Source organism: Columba livia, chromosome 8, assembly GCF_036013475.1.
Source record: "Columba livia isolate bColLiv1 breed racing homer chromosome 8, bColLiv1.pat.W.v2, whole genome shotgun sequence".
Classification (NCBI taxonomy): Eukaryota; Metazoa; Chordata; class Aves; order Columbiformes; family Columbidae; genus Columba; species Columba livia.
In genome coordinates this window covers 3,866,304-3,891,978 of record NC_088609.1, presented here as the reverse complement: position 1 = coordinate 3,891,978, position 25,675 = coordinate 3,866,304, and the positions used below count along the sequence as shown (strand labels likewise).

The window sequence follows — 25,675 nt, the reverse complement described above, 5'->3', positions numbered from 1 at the left end:
CTGGCACAACACCCAGTGATGCTGTGGGTCTCCTGCCACAGGAGGCCATGGGTGCTAGTAGGATGCTGTGATGGCATCGGGAGATGGGGCAGGATCTTGGAAGAGGGACCCATCAAGGGTCTTTGACATCATGATACTGCATCTGGCTTGGGAAATCCTCCTGTCAGCCCCTGTAGGACAAAGGGTGGGAGAGGGACCATTGGCATGGGTGCAGATCAGAGATGCCAATGTGCCCCATCATGTCCCTCTGCCTTGTTCCAGGTTGATGTTTCTACTCCGATAGTCGTAAACTGAGCACATCAACCTCACACAAAGCAAACCAAATAATGCACAGCAGTGTGGAAAGCCTGGCACTGCACCTGGGAATGCAGAGACATCTCGGGTGACTAATAGCTCAAGATATCTCCTGCCACCCACAGCAGCTGCTGGCACCACCACCAAATCCAAGCCTCCCTAAAACAGCTTGCGGGGGCACAGGCGAGAAAGGCTGTGAGGACACAGGATCACATCGGGACATGCTGCGGTGGGGGAACACCCGTTGAAGGGGACAGTGGGAAAAACATACATAATCCAACAGCCCTGAACCCCCAGCATGAAAACCTCATTCTCATTAAAGGCTGGAAGGGAGAAGAAACTAAGGATAAGCCATGTACCAACTCGCGGGTCAGGGCACTGCAAGGCAGGGGCAGGAAACCATCAGTCCTGGAAACGTAGCCAAAAGGAGGGGAGCTGGAAGGAGAGAAGAGGCTGCCAAGGCAGAGAGGCTGGAGCTTTCTGATGGTTCATTTACCTTCCACCTCACCGGGGAAGCGACACTGTCCCCATCAGGCTGGCAGCACTGGGGGCTGGAGGTGGGACAGCAGCGGCAGCACCAACTGCTCAGCTCACCTGCCTCCACGGGGCACAAGGCACTATCCCGGTGGGGTTGGTTTCTGGACAGAATGACGTTTAATGAAAAGCCCATGCTCGCCTTCATCATTGTGCCTGAGCAGGAACTGAAGAGGCCTGAGAGACCAGCGAGGATTGTTTTACAAGCCCCGCTATGGCTGGGACCCCAGTGTCCCACTCAGCACAGCTGTCCCCATGTTCAGCCCTGCCAAAAGCTACATGTGGTTTGGTGCACAGGGAGGTCTCCTCCCTCCTACAGCCTTTGCAAGATCATTACTACAGGGCAGGAAGAGACAAAGCAGAGGTAAAAGGATAAGCAGTTTCAAAATAAACCATGGCATGAACCCACGACATGTCTGGCAGGGTGAGCTGAACTGGCAGCTGACCATGCTGCAGGGCAAACATAGTCTAGTGTCACCCAGGGGCAGTACCCAGGATCAGCAGTGCTGTGGTTTGCATTTCTGCAGGGCTGCCGGCACCTCCTGGGAGCCTCGTGTCCCATGCTGCTGAACCACAAGCCTTGTGACCCTCTGGGACACGAGCCCTGGAGATCCCAGACTCCAGTGGGCTGCTCCACAGCCAGCTCGCCGTGCCCTGCCCGCAGCGGGCTGCCAGTGGGGCACCCAGCCGGTCTCTTCCAGGGCTCAAGGGAGCAGAAGCAGGCACTCCCACTTTTCTCCAAGAAAATCCCTTTGATGCGCTTGTGCAGCATCGTTCCATCACCCCTGTCCCAGAGCTGCCTCCACACCAACCTTTGGCTGCTGTGAGCATGGTGGAGGCCAGCTCGCACTGCTGCGACTCCAGGTGCCCCAGGGTGAACCAGCGTGGGTATCTGCTGGGGACCACTGAGACCAGGTGGTGGGGGTGAGTCACATCGCCAGATGGTGCCGTGGTCTCCAGGACGGGCAACCTGAAGGACAAACAGGAGGAGGCAGCGTCAGACACCAGTCCAGCCCTGGCTTTGTCCCCTCTCCCCGAGGCGAGGCAGGGGCTGCCAGCAGACAGCAGCCCGCAGCAATGCCTTTGAAAGCATCCTGCTGCTGTGCACGTGTGGGGGCTCCCGAGGCTGTGTGCTCAACACATGGGCAGGGAGATCAATCTCAGACTGACTTGAAAGGAAAAGAATGATCTGTGAAGTGATTTATAAACTTGTAAGGAAAAGCACAAGTCTCAGAAAAAAAAAAAAAAAAGAAGCAAAATCCCTCCCCACTCCCTTTCATGTCAGAGCACCCAGCAGAACTCCTGGCTTTATCATCTGGTTCTTCTTAAAACGCCTGGTCATGATCAGAAGCAGAGGCACATTTCCCCCAGGTCCCCACAGCTGGGTTGGGTTACCTGCTTTTGCAGGGATATCTAAAAGCCTGGAAAACCTGTGGGAGAAGGAAGCCTAAGAAAAGGCAGCAGGAGTCTCAGGTCACCAGCCACGGTGGCAAAACCATGTTGTCTCTTAAACCCCTGAGTTGGTGCTGGTGTCACCAACTTGAAGGCCAGCTGAGGTGTGCAGGAGGGAAGCTGTCCCCCTGGACATGGAGAGCAACCAACCGCCTCTGCTCTCCTCACTTGCAGGCCTGGGGTACCCATGGTGCAGCAGAACCCCAGCCTTCTCAGCTCAGGTCTGAGACACCCCAGCGCAGGGAGTCCCAGCGGCGAGCAGGGGACAGGCAGTAACAGATGATGAGGGAGCAACGTGCACCCTTAGGACACTCAGTCCTGTTCCTGTTCTGTAACTGAAATTCTTAGGTCTGGTGAGGCATGGTGTCCCCACACACTGTGCAGGCCCTTGGCTGCTCATTAAGCCTGTCTGTCCTCCCAAGAAGCTCTTCCTAGGATGAGGAGACTTCAAAATTTCCCCCAGTGCTGGGAAGAAATGGCCCATTTCACCAAGGAAATGCTGCAAGAAGGATGATGCTCTGGGCTGGGATTTCAACGGTGTTAGAGGGAGAGGGCACTGGGATGCTCTGGGGTTGATGGCCGACATTCCAGCCTTTTCGAGACCCATCCCGTCCCTGCCAAAAAACTGCGGTACATGGGCTGATGTCTGAGGTGTGTCATGCACTGGGGAGGGAGATGGGGCGGCTCTGGGCACCTGCTGTGTCCCCAGTCTCTGTGACAGAGCTGGACTTTAATGGAGAACAGAACACGACTGTGCTCTCCCCCCAGCTCTGCAACATCCTGAAGCCCAGAGCAAATTGTCTGTCTGTCTGTGCCGGGAAAACAGCCCTTCCCGTGGGCAGGGAGGGCGGCAGGGTGCCCGAGGCCTGGCAGATGGAAGGCAGATGACAGCACCATGCCAGCCTGGGACCTGCTCCAGCAGAGGATGCCTGTCACTAGAACAGGCAGGTAGCGGTTCAGTGCAGGACTGGACCAGCAGACGTTATCAGACTCATGCAAATCACTTGGAAAGGGGCTTGTAAACCAGGAATCACCCAAACAAAGAGCAGGAGCCTCTTGAGCTGGGACCAGTACTGTTCAATATATTCATCAGAGACTTGGATGAGGGAATAGAGTGCACTGTCAGCAAGTTTGCTGGTGATACAAAACTGGGAGGGGTGGCTGACACTGGAAGCTGTGCTGCCATCCAGAGACCTGGACAGGCTGGAGAGCTGGGTGGGGAAAATTTAATGAAATAGAACAAGGGCAAGTGTAGAGTCTTGAATCTGGGCACGAACAACCCAGGTTCCAGTATAAGTTGGGGAATGACCTGTTGGAGAGCAGTGTAGGTGAAAGGGACCTGGGGGTCCTGGGGACAGCAGGGTGACCATGAGCCAGCACTGGGCCCTTGTGGCCAGGAAGCCAATGGTACCTGGGGTGGGTTAGAAGGGGGTGGTCAGTAGGTCAGAGAGGTTCTCCTGCCCCTCTGCTCTGCCCTGGGGAGACCACATCTGGAATATTGTGTCCAGTTGTGGCCCCTCAGTTCCAGCAGGACAGGGAACTGCTGGAGAGAGTCCAGCGCAGCCACCAAGATGCTGAAGGGAGTGGAGCATCTCCCGTGTGAGGAAAGGCTGAGGGAGCTGGGGCTCTGGAGCTGGACAAGAGGAGACTGAGGGGTGACTCATTAATGTTTATAAATATGTGAAGGGTGAGTGTCAGGAGGATGGAGCCAGGCTCTTCTCGGTGACAACCAATGATAGGACAAGGGGTAATGGGTACAAACTGGAACACAAGAGGTTCCACTTAAATATGAGAAGAAACTTCTTCCCGGTGAGGGTGGCAGAGCCTGGCCCAGGCTGCCCAGGGGGGTTGTGGAGTCTCCTTCTCTGCAGACATTCCAACCCGCCTGGACACCTTCCTGTGTAACCTCATCTGGGTGTTCCTGCTCCATGGGGGGATTGGACTAGATGATCTCTCAAGGTCCATTCCAATCCCTGACATTCTGTGAGCTGCTGCTGTGCCTGCGTGGCCCTACACACTGCACATGATCTCAGGGATGACAAACTCCAGGCCTGTCTCCACTCCCATCCCTGCTTTTGGGTTACAAAGCACCCCAGCTTCCCAGCAGAGCACAGAAGAGCAGCAAAACTAGGAGCAGAGACAGAATAAAACATGCACCAACCTCATGGCCCGCAAAGCCAGCTTGTACGCCAGGTCTGCATCGTGGGGCAACAGCGCAGAGAACAAGTATTTGGCAAAGGTGTGCATGGGGACACTCTCACGGTGGATGACTTCTCCCAAACCGCTGAAGGGACCACCTAGGCAGAAGCAGAGCCTGTCAGCCATCATTAGCACAGCAGGACCTGCAGCTGGGGTTTGTACCACCCCAAAGCTTTGAAGATCTGCTCACAGCAGCTCCCTAGTGTGTTACCCAAGTTGGATCCTGGGCAACTGGCTTTTCTTTCATTTTCTAAAAACCTTTTCTGGTCAAAATCCCTCAAAAACTGAGGCCAGATGCTTAGCACCCATCTCTGTAATGCCTCTGAGGTGGTCTTGCTGCAGGGATGTCAGCAAACCCTTGCTTTGCTAGAGGTTTGGGCAGAGCAGCCATCCTACAGACTCAGCACCACCTCACCCTCAGAGGAAGCAGCCTTGGAAAGGGCACCCTGGAGATGTCACCAACACACAGCTAAGACACAGAAGCCAGCTAGATGGACCGAGCCCCAACCTTCCAGCAGCAAGATGCACTGCTTCCGCAGGGTCTGCACCAGCACCGGGTCCAGCTCCAGGTCCTGCAGCCGGGCGATGATCTGCTCCTCATTGCGGCACACCTTGTCCTGGGCATAGAGACCTTCAGGCATCACTCTCTGCTGGCCCATTCCCATCAGGGCCACCTCTAAGGCCAAGGACAGGTAGGACTCGCCACTGTCTTGGCTGCCAGTCGCGACGGGCACATGTTGATATACTGGGGGTTTGGAGTCCCCGGTGTCTGGAAGAAGGGGAAGAGATGCAGAAGCGTTAGAAGAGTCTTCCTAGGTGGTAGAACCACAGCAGAGACAAAAACCTCTCAACTCCAGAAGCAAGACCCACACTTCACTTGCTGCCTGCCTTCAGTCACCCAGAAAAGATGGATGAAAGCTCCCTGCAGGAGATGTGGGATTCACCCTCCTTCCTGCTGTCACTAGGAGATGCCGGAGACCTGAAACCCGTACACCATGGTGCACAGCAGACGCCAGACCTTTCCCGCAGGCTGGCATCCCTCAGCCCAGCTCTGCTAAGTCACTCTCCTGAGCTGCTCTGGCTGAAAACCAGAAAAACTGGGTTGGGAAACCTCACTGGGAAAACTCGGGGCACTAACTGCTCCCGCCCTGCACTGCAGCGCTGTCCTGGCTGCTCCTGCAAGGGTGGAGAGCGGGAAGATTTGGAGCCCAGGAGTCCCAAGCCCCAGACCTGCACCCATGGTTGTCCCGCCAGGCTCAGTTCAGCTGCAGCACCGGGAAGGGAGCCAGGAGAAGTGCTCGGTACCTGAAATTTCAAGGCAATTTTCCTCTTCTAATCTACAAGCTTCGGTCAGGGTGAGAAAGAGGCAGCCGATGGGGTTCAGAGGATGGCCCACCCAGCCCTCCAAGTTGGTGATGGTTGTTGCTCCTCGCTGCAGCAGCTCTGCAAAAATGGAACAGAAAAACCATAAAAGTGAGGAATTTAAAGACAGGTTCTGCACCCAGAGAGGTCTCTGAGACCAGAGGCCTTTTCTTACCCTTGTGGACACGGGAACGTCCAGAGCCAATTCTGGCACAGTGGTTCACAAGAGCAAGGAGCAGCTCAGAGCAGCCACAGACATCAGAGGGAGCAGGCACCCAACAAAAAGAGGTGTCCCTCAGGCCACATAAGATGCAGCAGCTCATTCTCTGTTCCAGGAGGACACGTGGGACTGCAGAGTCCCAAGACAGGGTCTATAAAGTCAGACCTGCAGCTTATGGACTCATTTGCAACGGCAGCCTGAATGTTTTGGAAACACAGACAGAAATCTCTCCGGAGATGACAGACGCCCAAGTAAGCCTTAAAAGCTCCATCTTTTGAGGATCTCAAGCTGGTTGAGCTAGCGAGGTCCAGAAGTCACCGACCACCAGCAGCGCTGCAGTAACTGACCCCGGCTCCCTGCCAACTGCACTTGCAAAAGCAGAAGCACCGGGCTTTCCTCCTGGTACAATTTATTCAGCAAATGCAAGGTGGAGGTAGCACACACACCAAGTTACTGCAGCTCTGCAGACACCCAGCTCCTCTTTAACGCAGGCATCGCTTGCCTGTGCAGTCCTGACAGTCAACCAGACACGGCGACAGCAGGAACAAGAACATCCCTGCTGTAGCAGCCTGAACGAAGCACGTGGCACCTCTGTATTTAGCATGTGGGTACCAATGCCATTTGGCTCAAACAATCAGATGCATCAATTTGTCTTTCTAGGGTGTGAGTAACCCCATACAGCGCTGCCCACCACCAACCTCCGCTGCTCTGGATGGAGCAGCACTACTCTGCGAGGTGGAGAAGGCTTCCTCGGCCAGCTGGGACACCCCACCAGGCCTTGTGAGACACTCCTCCCATAGCTCTACTCATACCTTTCTTCTGATGCTTATATATTTCCAGCTGCCTTTGCTGCTGCAGTCGCAGGGTGTTGATTATGGCAACAGTCAGCCGGAGAGCTTCTCTGGGGTAGCCGTGGGAGCGCAGGGCGTCCACCCGAGCGCAGGCTGTCGGGACGTGTTCTGCAAGGCAAGGACAGACGCAGGGGCTCGGCTGAGCACAGAAATTCACGGGATGGTACTGATGGGGGGAGAGAACCTGACAGCATCAAACTTCACAGCATTTTCTTCTACTGATCCCCCCAAGCCCCAGCTGAACTCCTGTTCCTTGTCTTGAATTCATCCCTGTCTCCCTGCTGCAGGCAGGGATGCCAACCAGGAACACTGATGGGACTCCTGCCACTTTCAACCCACAGCAGCCACATCGGTACCTAAATCCCCACCTTCGCAAACTCTATCTAATGGGAGCATTTCCAACACATCATTGCTGCAATATGACAGCTCCAAGCACAGGCTGTTACAACCCCGCCACTCATTTCTCCCCAGATCTGCACGGCTTATGGTGATTTCTCTCTCTCACTGCTGTGCACTCCATGGCTTCTTAGCACCTCCTCCAACAACTCCCCCTGCTCTCATCACACCAGCAATGATACATGGGGGGGACTGTGCATTCAGCATTGTGCTGGGGGCACTGGCAGATTGGGGGTGATGTTTTGAATGGCTTCCTTAATGTTTCTGTGGAGCGAGCTCTGCAGACATCCCATCTCTTCTGTAGCTCTCCTGCCTGGTGATTATTATTAGGAACAGTTGCATGAACTCCCCTCTGCCCCCCCCCGCCAAACTCACAGTTGCTTAGGAATTCATCTGCTCCTGCTGCTCATTGCTCACCTGAAATCACAAGCAACTGTGGAGAGGATTATTACTGAGTGAGAAATTAGCAGGAGCAGATGACATGACACACTGCATAACAAGCAGCGAAAATCCCATTTTCTTGCAAAATGTCCTACTACGCCAGTGGGGGGCGGTGGGAAAGGCAACCATAGAAGATCTAAAATTATGGAAGAGGGCTAATTTCTATTCCTGGAAGAGCTCAGAAAGCTTTAGAAATGCAGACAACCACCTCCGCAAATGAGGTTTCCATGTCCCAAAGGTCACCCGCAAGGAATACAAAAGCAAGAGGTTTCAGAACAAACACATCTGTAAAAAAGCATCTTGTTGCTCCCTCTATTCATTTGCTAAATGGATGAAATATTCAGCTTCTCGCTGAATTCATCACTGAAGTTGCTGACAAATCACACTCCTCTCCCAGCACTGCATCCCTGAGGGGGTGCCAAGAAAGCGCAAAATCCAAAAATCACAGCAAATACATCAGAAAAACAACATGTACCAACCAGCTGGGCCAAAGGGCTCACCAGAACCCACATGATGGCAGAGACAGGGAAGCTGTGGCCACCACATCCCTGCTAGATGGAGTCCATGGAAGCATTAACCCACCACCGCTGCCTATGGCTGTGCGGGCAAGAGACGTGCTGCCTGCAGCTAAACAAAACTCTTCCCAGAGTAGAAATGTCTTCTCCAGCTCCAGCTAAGCTAGCAGAGGTCTACCAGCAGTCGTCACATAGGCCCTTTTTAACTTATCTCCTGGCCTTAATAGCAACTTAGTGCCCGCTGCTCCACAAACCACATCTCTGGATGACTTTAAATATCCTCTTCCCATTTGGCTGGGTGACAGCAGACCCCAGTGCCTGGAGTGGACGTGGATGACAGTGCAGTGGTGGGTTGTGATGTTTTCCGTGTCCACAGATTCACCTTTTAGGCTGTGAGAATAAGGCATCTATCCTCGTGGTTGTGTGGAGGGCTTGTGTTTCCCATTTTTGGGGACAACCTGAGGTCTGACAGCGACACCAGGCACCCCCAAGCCCTTCACCTCACTTGTTCTCATCCCAGACACATAGTTGTCAAGGGTCTGCAGATCTACCCAGGGTCATGACTTCTCAGTAGAGAAGTTGTGTGCCTTGAGATACATGGACTAAAGGTCTACAGAACAGCTACAGTGTACTGGGTTTGACTGGTCCAGTATGCCTTATGCTCATACAAGGCTTAACTGTACTATCTGCTAATTGCCTTTAAGGGCAAGAGCAGAGAAGAAAAAGTCCAGAAGATACGGCTGTCCTCCCCATCCAACTTTCAAGGGACCTTAAGTGTCCCCCTGTACTGGGAACAGTGAGAGCCTGCACTGGGGACGGCCAAGCACTGGCAGGATGAAAGAAGACATGACAAGCCTGCAAGCTGCCCAAGGGCAACCCAGACTGTAATGATGTGGGACTTGCTCTAAGGACTATTGCTGGGGTGTGGGATGGCATCAAGTCCTTGTGTCCACCCTGCTCCTCAGGCTAAGGGCCAGGGGTGCACTTTCAACCTAGGATGCAGAAGCTTGCAAGGACCCAGAGTGGCAAAGCTTCTTCGATGCCTTGGGCGGCTCTTCTCCATCAGCAACCCCACCCACCACGGCCGCGCACGGGGCTGCGGGTTTGGATGCTCACCTAGCCACAGGGGCTGGCCCTGGGAGTTGAAGAGGAGGCTCTCGCCCTCCCGCTGGTAAGAGGGAGACATGTAGAAGTCACTGCTAATGATGCGCTGCAGGTGGCTGTCCTGCCAGTGGAGGTCACAGCCCTCGATCGCCCGGGTGAACACAGTTCGTCTGGGCCTGGCCAGTGAGTCTGCAAAGAGAAAAAACATCAGTGCCTTGGTGGGACATGGGCAGCCTGTTCCTACCCCCACACATGACCTCCCTAGGCAGAGCAATGTCCTTACAATGAGAGCAAAGCCCTACCTGGTGCCACTCCAGCCATTTCTGTTCTGAGCACAGGGGCTCTGGCTCCTGCGCTGCAGCAGATTTGCCTTCAGACACCTCTGCTGCCTGTCCCGTGTGATGGAGACTGCCTTCTCCTCAGACAGCACTGCTAAGGAACTTGCTAGAACACCCACCTTGACCAGAGAGGTGAGATAAGAGGCAGAGACCGCCCTGCCTGTAGCTTTCTGACAATAATCCACTGTAACACATGGGTCTGATGCCTTGAAACATGGCAGTGCATTCCCAGCCCTGTGACAGCCAGCATGCAGGCAGCTGCCAGAAGAAAGGACTGGGCTTCCTCAGCATTACAGCCCCATAAGCACCATGAGCTCTCCTTTCCACCCCAAAGTAAAGCCCCGGCTTCACTGAACCACAGCTGCTTAAATCAGCAGCACCTGAAACCGCTAAGGGAAGCACACAAGTGTGTCTCATCTGCCTGTGGGCAATGGGGGAACCACCGTCTTCCAGCAACCTCTGCAGGGTGTGTGAGAGGGCTGGAAGGGAGGAGATGGCATCATCTGGAGCCCCTCCGCTGCTCTGAAGCAATGTCTGTGCTCCTCTTCAGAGATGCTCTGTAACTTCACTGACATTTTTGAAGCTAGCGAATGCCAGACAAGCATTTCGCTCTGTCCAGACAGATCAGACAAGTGGTTTGTTGGGAGAAGAAGGCCTGTCTGGAGCAATCCTGCCTCACTCCAGCCATGCCAGATCATGAGAGCCAAACACAGCCAGTGGGCTGCAAAACGGGAAGCCCGAAATGGGATGCAACACTGAATGTTAGGTCCTGCAACCCACAAGACAGGCTGAGTTTAATGCATTCAAAAGGGGAAAACAAAAGGCGCTGCTCAAAGCTGATCCAGGGAGGCTGGATAAACACGCTCCGGAAACGATGGCAACAAGCAATTAGTCTGAATGCTGCAGGCACCCCGAGGTGGAGGGAAATTAAACAGGTGTTTGTACGTACACAACCAAGCCTGCTCACTTTACCAGGAAGGATTTCAGGAATCAGCTGTTCTCATTTCAGTAATAAAAGAGACTGGCAACAATCTGCAGCAGTATTTGCATATGCACAAACATTAACCCCAGGACACCTCCAGGATCTGAGTTGCTTTCAGTCCCCTGCTTGGAGAGGAAGGAACATGGGGACAAGGGGATGTGCCCCGTATGTCTAAAAAAAGTGACCTGCTCAGCCCTGGCAACCTGCCCTGAGTGCTGGAGTGAATCCTCAGTGGAGCTGGGAACACCAGGGGAGTCCCAGGCTGGCACAGGACACAGAGCAAGTCCGGTTTAAATTAAGTCACTCCCCAAGGGTGCACATGGAGAGCTGGCTGGGGCGCACGGTTCTGGCCGTGGCTGGGGCGGGCTGGCAGGACGGCTGCCCTCCCAAACCGCTGCTGGGGGACAAATCCCACCCAGAAGAGTGACGTTTCCTTTGCAGCATGGCTGCTTTCCCCCTTTCCTCTTCCCACCTTGGCTGCTCGTAACACACCAAAGAACAATTCCAGCACAGCAGATGGAGGCATGTTAAGAGCAGTAACTTTCAGTTAATGTCTACTTCAGGCAAAAAGAAAGGGGAAAAAGTACTTAAGTTTAAAGGGATCAAACGCTTTGTCAGGGGTTAAGAAAATACTTTAGCACTAAGGAACAACCTCACAACTACGTTGCTCCATCCGTGCTCTGCACTTGAACTGCATTTAACATCCTTTGCTAATGACTTACCTAAGACCTGAACTGAAGACCAGAAACAAGGCCCAAGGGCTGGGAGAGGCTACAACTCCTCACTGCCACTTCCCAGCCCGGGCTCCTGAAGTCAGCGATGCTCCCATTCAGGCAGCCCCAGTTTTCTGTAGAACTGCACATCTAACCCTGCAGACACCACAGGGGTCCAAACTCCCCCACGCTCCAATTGCTTTAAAATAGCCTTTGAAAGTCATTTGATGCTTAAAATACTGGTGACTTCATCTTGGGTGAAGAGCCCAACATTTCCAAGCCTATCTAAAATCAAAGGCTGTAGAGAGAAACGTTTTGTATTCCCATGCATCCCCAAGATACCATCAGCAGGCGAACTGAGGTCTCTCAACTTTGAGGTGAGTTCTGATCCTGACTCAACCCCTGTGGCCAACAGCTGCATTTGCACCCCCTGCCCAGACTCACCTTGGCTGTGACTGGAGCTCTGCGTAAGCGCGTTGGTGATGTTGGGAAGCTCGTTACCATAATTGCCGTCTTCCAGGGGACACACGTCCATCTCGCCCCACTTGCGCAGCTGCCGGAGCCAGCAGGATTTCTCCTCCAGCTTGCAGTGCGGGTTTAACACCACGCACACCCACAGCGCCCCTAGACACAGCCAAGAAATCAAGTAAGTGCCACCATCGTACCCACAGGGCAAAGCTCTTCTGCTGCCGCTCTTGTCGTGAGAGCCTGCAAGGTTTCATCGGCGTCCGTAAACTCATTTCAGCACAATGCACGGGCCCATGAGGGGGATTTAAACAGCTTTTAAATAAAAGTAAAACTCCTCTGTAATGAAGCTAAATTATAATCTCATGAGATGGGGGACAGTGGGGAGGAGGGAAGGAGAGAGCGGCTGTGTATGAATTTGTGAGTGCTTCTGTCTGCCAGGACAAATCTAGTGTTTGAACTACACATCAAAGCACGCTTAAAAACATCCTGGCAAGCTGCAGAGTCTGTATCTCCAAAGACTAACCTGATTTTGATCCTACCCACGTTCCAAGTGCTTTAAAGCCCGCTCCGAATGCTATATCATCTGCCATTGTTCTTCAGGCCATTTGCATTCAGCTATTTAGAAAAGGAGATTTGGTGTATTTTCTTCCCTTTTTTTTTTCCTCCTTTTTTTTCTTTTAAGCCCCACTAGTCCCCAGACTGCAGAGGAACCAGCAGAGGAACATGAGCTTGGTTTCACATCTCACAGGCAAGAAGCCCTCCAAGACCTGAGCACTCCAGATCTCCCAAGCAGAGAAGAGAGACCAGTAGGCTGGGAATGCTGACACCCTCCAAGTCGACCAGAGGATCTTATAGACCTGATGATGCTGTGTGCTGCACAAGAGGCAGAACCAGGCCTAAGGACACAGCCCTGTGCTGATGAGCCAGACAGCCCCGAGCGAGGCTGTGGCTTCAATACAGGCAGCCGGAGCAGCTGGTCCCTTTTCCAGGCAGCGTGAGGCAAAACCAGGCTGAGCAGTGAGGTCCTGACCATGCTCCGGTGTCTCCCCATTCCTCTGCGTTATAGCTGAGCTTTGGTGGTGCTTTTGGGGTGCATCTCCCAGCACCCATCCTCTGCCACTTGGGACCTGCAGACATTAATAAGGTGCAGAGGCTGTGCACGTCCAGCTCCTTGGAGTGGCTTGGCAAGAAAGATGTCACAGTGTCACAACACAGATGGTGGCAGCAGCAACACTTCCAGGAACAGGCATGGGAAAAGCAACCCCAGGCACTGAAGATCAGCAGATATTCAAAACAGCCCTTGCCCACTCCACCTCCACCTGCATCTCAGCTCTGCTGCTCTTAGAAAACGCCACCGACCCCCCTCTCCTTTCTGATGATCAGCAGCAGGGATAAGACTTTTGAGCTACAATGTCATGTGCAAGAGAAGAGCTGACTCCTTAGGCGCATTCGGGGTCCACCCTCCCATGCCACTTGCTCCCAGGCTCCCACAGGCTCCATGGACACGACGTCTTTGCCAAAATCAGGTCCCAGCTCCAGAAAATGAGTCTTCCTTAAGGCTCTGGTTACTGTCCCTCAGCTAAGCAGCGGGTGCCTGCCCACGTCAAGCCCGAGGGCATAAAACTTCCCCCATCCTCAGACAGGCATGAGCTAAACCCTGCACTCCTGCTGTTGGGCATCTCGGGGGTCCAACTGGTTCGGGCATCCTCTTCCCACCACGACTCCCACCTGTTGTTACTGCCCCTCTTCATCCGTTCCAGGGCTTCTAGGGCAAAAAGCAGCATCTGTCTATTTTGGCTCACACCTCCAAGTAGGGTGGCTCGGCTAACAGGCAGTAACAAAGCTCGGTGCCCCGTTATCCCCAGAGACGGGATGTGCCTGCTGGATTTTTGGCTCCCACAGCTTGGCTAAGATACAATCCTCAGAAGCCTCATGACTTCGCAGCCTATTTTTGGGAACCCTCCGAGGCGTCCTTTGCTTGTCAAAACACCATGCCCCTGGGCTCTCCTGCAGAAGGGAAGATGTGGCCAGGAAATAGTGACAAGGAGGGAAGAGATATTTGCATCTGTCTGGGCTGCGATAGTTATCTAGGAAATGGAAAAGAGGGGTTTTTCTGTGCCCTTTGGTCAAGTGACATCAGCTGACAGCACAAGCGACTGCTGTCCTGAGCCGAAACGCCGCACCAGGTCAGACTGTGTCTGCTCACATGCTGCAGAAACCTTCATCTGAACTTTCTGATAGCAGGAGGTTAAGTGGGGAACAAAGCAGCAGATCATGATTAAGCTAAGCCTCTAAACAAAAATGCTTTTTGATGACGGAGCTGGGTGCAGGGGACAGAGGAGGCTGGAGCCTTCCCAGCCCAGCGGTCCTGCCTGCTGGCCCCAGAGAGGACAGGCGCTCCGATCCCGCGCCCAAGTTTCCAAACCATCAAAGAAATTCTCCTGTTTCCCACAGGGTCGCTCCCCAGCTTAATCTGCTGAAATTCCCCACTGTAAACAAGTGGCCGAGATAAATAAACCCGTCTCCAGGCAGATTAAGGTCAGGCTGCACTTCAGCTGGTTTTTCGTCTATTTTTTGTAATTAGGCTTTAATCATAAGTACTAAAGCGCCAGGGCAAATACTCCCACGCTGCAGAGCTCTCCATCCAGCAGGTCCTTCCTTTGGCTCCCCAGCAGACGGGGCAATAGATGTTCAGTTAGCAGCACATGCACAAGCTAACGATGCCCTTTTAATTTATTTATTTTATTTAACTCTTAAATCCTGCAAAATCCTTTACATTTTCCCCAGCATAAATCCACAATCTTCTTTAAGGCTGATCTTCTTCCAGTCCCACGCAAGTCTGTGATGCAGTGTTTTCTAAAATCAATGATTAATTATTAAGCACGTGCCCAAAATAACTCCTGCCAGGTCTGTTTTTCTCTTCTGCATGGCAGGAGAACACAGTCTGCGCTGGGGCTTCCCACAGCAGTTGGCACACCAGGTCCCTCATCCCTCCCTTTGGCACCAGCAGTATTGCTGGGCGGGTTCAGCATCCGCAGCCCATGGGTGGTTGGACAACGTGTCTTCACCGTCCCACGCACCCTGGCTACCATTGCCTGCCCGGTGATGGCTTGGGACATCTCTCCACATTGCTGATGTTTGTTACTGGTGACCACCACCACTGCAGCTCTGGTCCCTCCACGCCCGAGCCAAATCCAAAAGGCTTCTCTAAAATTGGGGGAATAATCCCTGCTCTGAGTATAGTCCATGCTCATCCTGCCCTGGACCTGCTTCTTGGACCACCACTGTGTCCTCTGCAGAAGCTTCTCTTCAACATGGAGATGCCCAAATCCTCCCATATGACGTGCCCATGCTAGGCGAACGGCTCACTCTGACGTGCGTTGGCTGGCACCGTGTTCCACCTGCTGTCACCCTGATCCAGCCTTGGTAGGGCCCCGATGTTCCCAAACCACCTTGCCATCTGCTGATGGGGACACGCTGTCAGTTCCTCCTGCTCTGCCAACCAAAACTACAGGCACTGTCCTGGCCCTTGCGTGGTTAAGCCAGGACTGAAACGCAACCACTCCTGCCTTGTGAGTGCAGGAAGCGAGGGAGGGCTCTTGGCTTGGATAGCAGGTTTGAAGTCTGGCCAAATAATCTGTAATTCTGGGTAAACTTCCTCCTCCACCCAGGCCGACCTAGACACACATCCATCCACGTTTCACCAATGTGTTTGCTTTCTTCCATACGGAAATTCTGGCTTGGTGGATTTGGCCACTTCTCTGGGATCCCTGCATATCCAGCCACCCAGCTGCACATCCCAAAATCCTGGAAATATCTTCTTGGCAAGCAAGCACAGATGAGCTGTTCAGATGATTATTTCCATCTAGGAAACTTCACACAGAAGCGAGACGTCCCACCCCTGCCCAGCCCTTGTCGGTGCTGTTTGGCCAGGCTCTCCAGTCTCATGGCTATGTTTGCATTTGTTGGACACTAGGTACAAAAGCCTGTGACCCCAGCTGCAGTTTCAGGTACTCCAGACCATGGACCACCCTCGGTGTTCTTCCAGGTCCACAGCATCCCTTTGGTCCCAGCCTGTGAGCCCTTGTCCTCACACAGCATCTCTCACCAGCAGGCTGCAGAGAAGCCCAAATTCACTCATCATGAAACTATGGTACAAACCAAACTATTCACCCAAGATCCCAGATGTCCAGGAGAACCCAGAACTGCTGGGTTAACTCCACCACACCACCAACCTTCCTGGGACCACGTCATCTAAATGTTTTATTCTGATGATATTATGGTGTCAGCCAGCTGAGCTGGTGTCTAAGGTGCTTAGCTAGAATTACCCAGAACTGCATTTCCCTCAAAGCCAGGCTCTGCGCTGGCCATCCTGCCCCCCTCACCCTGGAAACATGCACCAAAGCACGCAGAAGTCTGTTAGACGGGATGAGATTTGAGAACCTGCCATTCCCCTCTGGATCACGGTTCCTCCAGGAATGGCGCTTCCACATCCCCAGGCTGCAGCCAGGCCCTGGGGCTCACCAGCCGGCATCCTCCCTTGCAAAGGCTGCGGGGCAGCACACCAGACACCAGGCTGCTGCAAGTATGGGACCAGCCACGCTCTGCACACCCATCATCCTGGACTCCTTTGCGGCAGAGGGGCTGGTTTAAGGTGTTGAACTGCTGGCGACTCATTCGGCTGTCCCACCAGCGTTTCCCCAGCAGTGGACAGAGCAAGCTCCTGACATCTCTCATGGCCTCAGCTCCCAAACAAGAACCCCAAAAGCCTCTGAGACAATGTCTGCTGGCCTGGCTGACCAGGCAACCCTGCTGCTGCTCTCTGCAAGGTGGTAACCCTTACCCAGCTCATCCCAGAGCTGCCGGCACTTCTCGGTTATGCCCGTCCCCTGCTGCCTCCAGAGGGAGAGCCGAGGATCAGCCATGAACTGCTCCGTTATCAACGTCAGCATCCTGGCGCCATTGGAGTCCCTCATGCGCAGCATCTCCCGAACCTGGAAACGGCAGAGAGAGAAGGCCCTTTGTGAGACAAAACACAGTCCCCTGGAGGCGTTTAATACTTGGTCACCTGGCTGGCAACCCACAGCTGCCTCAGTCTGGGTGTCAAGAGTGTAAAGAGATACATACATATATATATATATGTGTGTGTGTGTGTGTATAATGTGTAGTTATACAATATAACACTCATGCAATGGCTGTGACCTGGCTGGTTGGAGTCCAGCTGAGTAACGGCCACAGCCTAGGCTGTGAAGAGGACCAAGCAATTAAGGACATGAAAACAAGGCCCTTCTGCAAAGAAACTGAAGAGCCTCTATGCTGCTGCCACCTCTCCATGGCCTTGGTAGGCTCTGCAGGGTCGGCTTTACCCCCACCGTGCTGACAGGAAGAAGGGGAAAAGCCCTCCCTTGCACAGAACCACAGCAAACCCATCGTGTGGGAGGAAGGGACCTGCCAGGAGAGCGGGTGAGACAACCCAGGCCTGACCCAGAGCCTGGATTACAACCGCCTGCTCCACAACCAGGCGAGAAGGCACTGGAGCAGAGATTCCCAGCTGTGACGGGCACACCGCCAGGGCAGCCAGCGAGCTGCCGGCTACGTGATGCACTGAGCAGAGAGCGGAGAGACCAATCGGCTCCTTCTCACCTTGGCAAACATGGAGTTGAGCTGCTTCCCCGAGCCGTAGTACCCTCCCTGAGATAGGAACAGCTTCACCTGCTCTCGGACTTGCTCCTCATCCAGGTGCCAGCAGTTCTCATCATCAATGCTGGCCCCAGCAGTGGGGTCAGGAGCACCTGGGGGGACAGGGAGGAGGAGAAAAGAAACAACCGTGTTTATAGCAGCAGGGTCAGCAGTCTCAGCAGCAAGAAGTGGACCCACCTCTATTTTATCAGCTCAGGTGAGGGAAAACCAACCAGTTCCCTAGCAGTGAGTCCCAGCTGACGGCATCATGCTGTCCTTCCAGGGTGGTGGCAGCAGCCATCAGAAGGGATCCTGACCACAGGGCTAACGCCCAGCCCCTCTCCCCCTGCATCCCATGTGCAGGGAGGCTGAGGAAGAGCAGGGACTTGCCTTGAAGCCTCAGGGGTGCAGACAGGGCAGCTGTGTAGCCTGCAGCACTCCCAGCTCCTAGGATCGCCTGGGGTGCTCCTCCTCCAGCTTCATACTACTGGTCTGTTTAAGCATCAGTAAGCTCCATTTCTTTCAAGCCCTTCCCCACATTAGGAACAGTCTAACAGAGGTACCAGTGCACAGGGCCTCCAGGTTAAATGCCTGGTCCTGCCCCTTATTTGCTTTAGGACAGGGGAAATGTCCCTGTGCATCAGTGTATCTGCCTGGGAGACCCTCCACTGGAAAGAGCAAAGGATAAATAATCCATCTAAGAGCAAACTGCAACCAGAGCGGGGCCTTTGGCAGACACATACGTGTGTTCACAGGCTGTATTTAATCTTCCATAGAACAGGAAAAAACCCAGAAACAACAAAAAACCCCACACAAGTGCTTTAAACAACAGCATGGATTCTCCTCCCCTTGCCTTATCCCTTTCAACTCCCACTTGGCCCGGAGCACTGCCCTACCTCCCAGCAATGCCCCGGCCTCCCAAGCTCCCAAAGTAGGCAGCAGCGTGGCTCCAGCAAGCAGCCAGGACTACAAAAGGGAACAGAAACTCAGCTTTTCAGCTCCCCTTTTGAGTCCTGCTCTGCAGAAACTCCTCACGGAAAACCAGATGCAAGGAGGGACTGGCACAGCTGAAGGATCCTCTTTGGTCCTCTTCTCCCATCCCATCTCCCTCCGGAGCAAGGAAGGGTTTCAGTGTGGAGATGCTGCACGGACAGCTAAGGGATGCTGTAGCTGATGTTCCACATTAAATCCTAACGATATCTTTCCCACTTGGCTGGGGAGCAGACATCACTTTCACACAGAGACAGCTCGGGATGCTGTGCATGGCCCAGCTCTCCATGTTGCTGAACCAGGAGCTCAAATGCAATTCATAAAAAAAAATCAGGCTCCAGGATGCCTGCTCAGCGGGGTGACTGTCTCTTCTCTGCTTGCAAGTGAGAGGACATCAACCCGAGGGGTTTTGCTCCTCTGGCAAAGGCTGAGGATGCTCTTGACCCGATAAGATACAGCTATTTGTATTTAATGTCCTTTACAAAATTCCTTTAATTTCTGCTAACAGTTGCTGCCCGAAAGCTGTTCCAGCAAGCTCTGGGCACAGCCTGCACCGTGCTGAAGGGAGAAGATGCTGCTGCTCCCTCTGCAGAATAATTTATAGTTGACAGAACCACATAATTGGGACAGAAGCTAAAGCAGCAGAAAGGAAATCACAGCCCCTGGATGAGCACGAGGGCTTTCGCCTACAGCCCCACGCGTGCCCTGATCCCGCTCCCCCGCGCTGATGGCCAAGCCCTGCCGTAGGTCACAAGGGACCACCAGTCCGGGGACAGTCCTTCCTGGCCGTCTCAGCTTTTCCGTGCCTTTTCCTTCCCTCCCCCAACCCCGTCCTTATCTCAGATAAAGAGCAGACAAGCCAGCGATTATCCCCTATCAGGAACCAATGACTAATCTGTCTACCACAAGTGCTTATCCGGCCCCACCGCTGAGGTATCCCAGACACTCACGCTCTTCATCCTCCTCCTCACCATCCCACCCACAGCTCCCCAGACCAGTCGTGTCATGTCAGCTGCTTCTATAGGGCCACCTGGCTGCATCCATAGGGACCAGGAGGGCACAGACACCTCGGGTGTCGCATCCCACCTAAGTTCAGCCCACCCTTGGTCCCTCACTGAGGCTGCTGTGACCGACAAAGGTGGAGGAGTCAGCAAGACTCAAGAAGTGGCTGCATTTTTGTGGGGTTCCCGGGACTACCCTCAGCACTCGCTGCTCACATACAACGTTAGCGACAGAAAGCCCAAGCGGCGAGGAAAGCAGCATGAAGCTAAATAAAACCTCCTCCTCCCACGCAACACATTGAGCGTTTCACACGTTGGGGTTCGGGCTGCAGCCAAATTAGCAACGCACCTCCCGCGCCTCCAAATAAAACCCAAATTTGCTTGTAAACATATCTCACTCTCCTATAAAAGATTCAGAGAGAGGGTTGTAATAGCAGATTCTTACACGTGCAACGCAACCCACCAGATAACGGGCTGCCCAATTACGCTGGGGAGCTGGATAAACATTTAAGATCAAACAACGGGATTTGTGCTGGGTTTAAATATTAATGGCTGGATTTGTCCACTTCCCCTTGCCAAGATTTACACCGTGGTGGCTTCGGCAGCAGCACGCCGTGACGCAGCCCATGAGCAATTCCATGTCCCCACTCCAAAGGAGCGGAGAACGGCATGTAAAGCAGCCCAGCGCCTGTTTCTCATGTAGCAGTGTTCCTGCTCCAAAAAGCCCCGTTTTAGATGTGCTGGATCTTGGTCCTGCCGGATTCAGATGTAAGGAAACGTCACCACACATCTTGAGAGGAAAAAGGGTTTCACTAGCCCATTTACACCGGCTGTGGAAATAGAGATAAAAATGCAATCCATTGTACTCCAAGCAGGACCCCCCTTCACTGCAGGCTCAGGGTTTAACTGTTTGACAGCCAGGTGAGACTTCTCCAGGCGGATACAAAGATTGAGAAATAAGGACTGGAAACATCTACAAATCAGAAAACAGGCATGGAAAATTCTTGCTTAGAAATGAGCCGAATAACACAAAAAAAACCCTATAAGGGGCTCCTGAACTGGAAAGCAGCAGGTTTACAGGGCTGAAGAGGCTGTGGGACCTTGTGGCTCATGCCAAGGCATCAGCACATCCCAGACCCAAACTCATGAACCCAAGAAGGGGAGATAAATCAGTCAAGCAGCATGGGAAGTACTCCCAGAGCGTCTCACCCGGAGCATGAGTGGCAACACAAAGAAAAAGGGATAAATTATTATTTTTAACCAGTTCCTGGAGCTGATAAACTCATGGTAAAAGCAACCTAAGGATGCAGGTGGCCAACCCAGCAACTCCTTTGCGGTCACTGTGGCTGACTGTGCCCAGTCCCCACTGGCAACCTGAGGTCTGGCCGTGGTGGCCGCGGTGCCGGGGTCGGCTGTGCCGGGAGCAGGGCTGGTGTGGTGGTGGCCGTTCGCAAGGGCCATCCCATGACTGCACATGGTGGTGCGGCTGAACGCTTCCGGGCTGCCTTGCCAGCGTCCGGACAGAAAACAGACACGAAGGAACAGCTCAGGGGGGAGAACGTGGACAAATAAACAGCAGAAATCCTAGGAGAGAAAATAACCAGGCACCAGAAAGGAAATTAACTCTAACGAGGGATTAAAAATAGCAGCAAAGCAAGGAGACAGGCTCTGCCAAGGCTCCTGGTTCATTTTCAAGGGGAGGCAGGTTGGATGAAGCCTCCGGGCTTGAAGAATCAAACCCATCTGACAGTGATGGGGCAAGTCAAAGCGGATTGACTCCCAGCATGGTGGCCAGGAGCTCTCTGGTCCAGTGGGTACCAGCATCGGGTCCAGCTGCCTTTGGAAGCCCCTTGTCAAGCACCACACATGTGCTGTGGGGTCATTCAGCAAGCCCAGCGGCTCTGCAAGACAAAGGGGAAGAGTCACTGGCAGGGACTTTCTTTCTAGCACTCAGGTGTGTTATTTTCCCTTAAATTCACATCAGCTCAGCAACCAGGAACATGAATCCCCTGGAGGCCTGACCTTCTCCTCCTCCCCAGTGGGAAGGCAGAATTTCTAATAGATTTAGCAGTGCTGCTCTCCAGATGCTGTCATGGGATGGCCTCAAAGTTAAAGACCGCCTGAGGACCCCTCAAACATCAGCCCTGGCTCTGTGTGACAGGACAAGCAAGCAGGGACTTCTGCATGGTTCACATGGCCACTGACTTGCTGTGCACAAGCAGCAAGACGGGCCAACATGTGAAGGACAGTATTAGCCCAGGAACTGAAGGAATTGCTCAAGGTGGTCATGAATACATCTGGGACAAAAGTGAGATGAGGTAGAGGTCTCCTTACAGTTTTGCATGAGCAGATCTGGTTTTCCCAAGCCAATACTTGAGGCACCATTCCCACTAAGAGCTTTCTGAGGGTCCTCTCCTCCAAGGAAGCTCCTGAGACCTTGCAGGCCCCTTGGTGATTCTCCACAGGCTTGTCCTTGGGAGGGAGCTGCCCCTGCACTGTGAGACAGTGGAGGTTTCTGTGGCTTTTCCCCCTTCTAGCTGAGAGGAGCATCCCAACCCTTTCAATGGCATCAGCTGAACACCACACTGTCACCCACTGGCATTTCCCCAGGACAGACAGATCACCCCGATCACATCTCCTGGGCCAGGGGCAGCAGCTCTCCCTGCCGTGCCCAAGCACCACTTGAGCAGGGTGAGTTACCGAGCTGCTGGCACCAGGTCTGCCAAAACCTCCTGCTCCTCACCCAAGGAAGTGGGAGACTTCCCTGATGACACATGAACAAGCCCCCTCTAAACCCCAAGTCTTCAGAGCCCACAGGCACTATCAGTCCTCAAAGCTGTGTCTCTTGTCTTTAAGCCTGTAATTTAAGATTTTAATGACGACTGTCTCTGGCCCTGCAGTGGTCTCCATCAGCCTCCTCTCCGTCCTTGGCCACAGACTTCTTTTGCCCTTAAGAAGAATCCAGCATTTGCCTCCAAAGTCCAGACATCCCGAACAGGCTCAAAGGACTTACCCGAAACAGCAGCTTTCCTTTTGTACCCCCCGCACTGATCCTGTCTTCCTCTTAAAATAAATCCAAATCGTTCTCAACAAGCATGAACCAAAACACAAGAGGAGATGAATGCCCCCTCCGAAGTCTGCTGGTTGACTGGGACCCTGGGCACTCGCTGCTGCTGCATGTTGGATCCACACTGTGAGAGCAGGAAACCCAGTGCTGCTGTCAGGACTCACTGGTGCCTCTGACTCCCCCCTCCCCTGTGTTGCTTGCTTTTGACCCCAGAATCTCCCCCTCTGCCTACAATTTGCATTTCGGTTCTTTTCTCCAGCCTTGCCCTCTCCAGCACCTCCTGGGCCTCTCTGCAATACCTTACTGCACCAAAGCAATAGCTCTCTGTTCCTCATTCACACCTCAGAAGGACATATTCTTCCCATGGATCAGGGCGGCAGAGCATGGACCCCTCAATGGCAAAGCTGCTCCTATGTTTGGCACGTCCCACCATGGCTGGTGGCCCTGAGCCACTTTGTCAACTTGTATTTCTCCAAAGCCAGACTGGCCCCGCAGCAAACCAACGTGAGTCCTGTCTGTGAAGAACGGAGGGAGCAGGGTGACAAGGTGGCCACCACCAGATGCTCCTCACTCCATCAAAGACCTGTTTGCTAGATCCAAGCTACAGGTCCTGGCTGCCCCCAGCAGTCACCCCACCAAGCAGTCAAGCAGTCGCCCGTCACATTTGCTGGCGCAACGACAGCTGCTCCGTGATGGACAGCCACACCGCTGACTCTGTCCCCAGGAAGCAGGAACACACTTGGTGAGGGGACACAGCAGCACTGAAACCCACACCAGTCTCCTCGCTCCAGCTGCCACTTCAGATGCCGAGCGTGGAGGCGCCAGACATGCGAGATGCTCTCGCTGCCCTTTGCAGCCAGTGACCAGCGCAGAAACGTGACCGCCGGAGGTCAAGCGCAGCGCAGAGCGGCACGCACACCTCAGCACTCTGCTCGGATTGAATCCTTCGAGAACGCGCCAGCGCCTTGGCTGCGCTCCGAGACTCCATCATTACTGGAGAGTTTGCATTTCCTTCTAGGAAGGCAGCCGGGAAGATCGGCATGCGGCGCACGGCCCGCGGCTACAGACTCCTGCAAGGAACAAAGCTCTGAGCCCCCAGACAAGCACCAAACAATGGCCTGTAATTTTCTTTGCCATTCAGGCTCTGCAGGGGGAGAAGGAGCAGCCCTGAAAGCCTGATTTTACAAAACCAAATGATCGCTTAGCACAAGGGGCATTACTAGAGCCTAGGGTGCTCCTAAGGTGCAGAATCATCTCCATCCCATGCACTCACCATCATCACAGAAAGAGCAGCCCTTCGGGTGACCAGAGGAAGGTGGGGAAGACCCTGCGCTAATCTGAAGCTCAACAGACCTCTCCTCGGAAGAAACGAGGGAAAAGAAAGGATTTCTGCAGAAGCTCTTCTTGCTCCAAGAGCCTCAGGTGTCCAGCGCACACAGTGCGTTACCATTTGGGCTGCAACTCTGGGCTGCCAAAAGCCAGCTTGGCCTCAACCCAGAGGTGACCAAAGGTGTGGTGACCCCAAGGGCCTGAACTAGATGCAGCCCAGAAACTCACAAGTAAGGCCATAAAGCTCTATGTAAAGCAAATTCCAGGATCAAGGACCCACTATGAATGTGTGAACCACAGCTGGGCAGGGCAAGATGGAGGGAAAATTTCAACCAGAGCTCGCGAGGAGCAGCCGGATTGCTGTCACATCAGCAGCCCACGCGCCTGCAGCCCTTCCTCGCCCTGGGCTCTGCGCTCAAGCAGCTCCATGATGAAGCTGCACTGTGGCTGTGCTTCACTGGCAGGACGGGGAAGGAAAAGCTTGCCACACCATCCAGGATTGAGAGCTGAGCCCCTGGACAACATCACTCTGAACTTGAATGTGAGGATTTTTGAGCCTTTTCACAGGGTGCAACACCCTTCAAAGATCATCTTAGATCATCTTTAGATCATCTCAACATCTTACATCCTCCCCCAGGATGAGACGAGGCTCCTCTCCTGCTTGCAGAGGCATTTACTCGCTTGTGACCCTGGCTGGGCAGCCACATGGGTGTTGGGTAGGTGCCACCTTCTGCTGGGTAAGTCCATGCATCTCTGCCAGTTCAAAAATCACACGCTGGAGTGTGTGAATTTGCACGAGTCTGAATGGACAGAGAATTTTTGCTTTGTTTTTTAAAACCACTTGTAAAAACAAGAGGCAGATATTGAACCGGAGCCAACATCTGTATCTTTGTCAGACTCTCAATCACCAGCCTTTTGCTGACTCTGGAGCAATAAATATTCAGAGCCTTAAAAGCTTTTCTTCAATCTGCTTAGGAGAAAGCAGCCTCAAACAATGGCCAAGAAGGGATCTTACCCAACCTCAGCTTCAGTGGATCAGCTCAGGGAAGGAGCGGGCCTCACCAGATTCTTGCAGAACCACAGCTCCTCATTCTTTTCTAACGCCAAAAAATGAGGAAACCCACCCCCAGCCGGTAATTTAGAGCACAACCACACATGCAGCAGATGTGGCCCAGCAAAGGAGACAAAAGCCTCTTCCCAAGGTAGAAGCAAAACGACCAGCAAGAGGGAGGGGAAAATGTCTAAGATCAGAGCTGCCATCACAGCGGAGACGGACCCCCGGCCTCACCTCTACATGTGGATTCAACCAGTTCAGATCCTATTTTAGGTTGCATATGGGGCTTCTTGTCTTCTTGGAGCATTTAACAAGCATGTGTTAATCCCCCAACGCCCTTCTGTGGCAGATAAGTGTTTATTATCTCTGCTCTACAGCTGGTGGGACAGGCGTCGTGGGGAGCGGCTCACTGTTGCAGACCCTGGGCAACCTCAGCTCCTGGGCTCCTCAGAAAGACACAGAGGGAGCACCTGGCTTGGGCTGATGACAAGAGCCTCAGTGCAACTCCCCAGGGAGCCTGGGCTACCTTCTGGGCCAGTGGGCAGCCGGAGTGGGGCAGGGATGGGCACCGTCCCCTAGCCCAGCTGGTGCTTTAGAGGGAAAGAAGTCAAAAGCATCTTCCAAACACAAAGCCCCAGGACACACCTCTGCTGCCTTTGTGCCGTAGGTCAGGACAGCGGTGCTCA

The 25,675-nt window shown here is 53.6% G+C and overlaps 1 protein-coding gene across 1 annotated transcript in view; it reads right to left on the bottom strand.

Moving 5' to 3' along the window:
- Window positions 1-25,675, bottom strand: part of ZSWIM5 (zinc finger SWIM-type containing 5) — a 97,017-nt gene that overhangs the window by 3,038 nt on the left and 68,304 nt on the right. The window contains exons 3-11 of the mRNA XM_065071545.1: window positions 17,513-17,661; window positions 16,713-16,863; window positions 11,846-12,025; window positions 9,381-9,557; window positions 6,874-7,020; window positions 5,785-5,922; window positions 4,988-5,248; window positions 4,442-4,577; window positions 1,641-1,798 (exon numbers count right to left, since the gene is read on the bottom strand). Of these exons, the coding sequence (XP_064927617.1) occupies window positions 1,641-1,798; window positions 4,442-4,577; window positions 4,988-5,248; window positions 5,785-5,922; window positions 6,874-7,020; window positions 9,381-9,557; window positions 11,846-12,025; window positions 16,713-16,863; window positions 17,513-17,661 (1,497 nt within the window). The remainder of the gene's footprint in view (window positions 1-1,640; window positions 1,799-4,441; window positions 4,578-4,987; window positions 5,249-5,784; window positions 5,923-6,873; window positions 7,021-9,380; window positions 9,558-11,845; window positions 12,026-16,712; window positions 16,864-17,512; window positions 17,662-25,675) is intronic.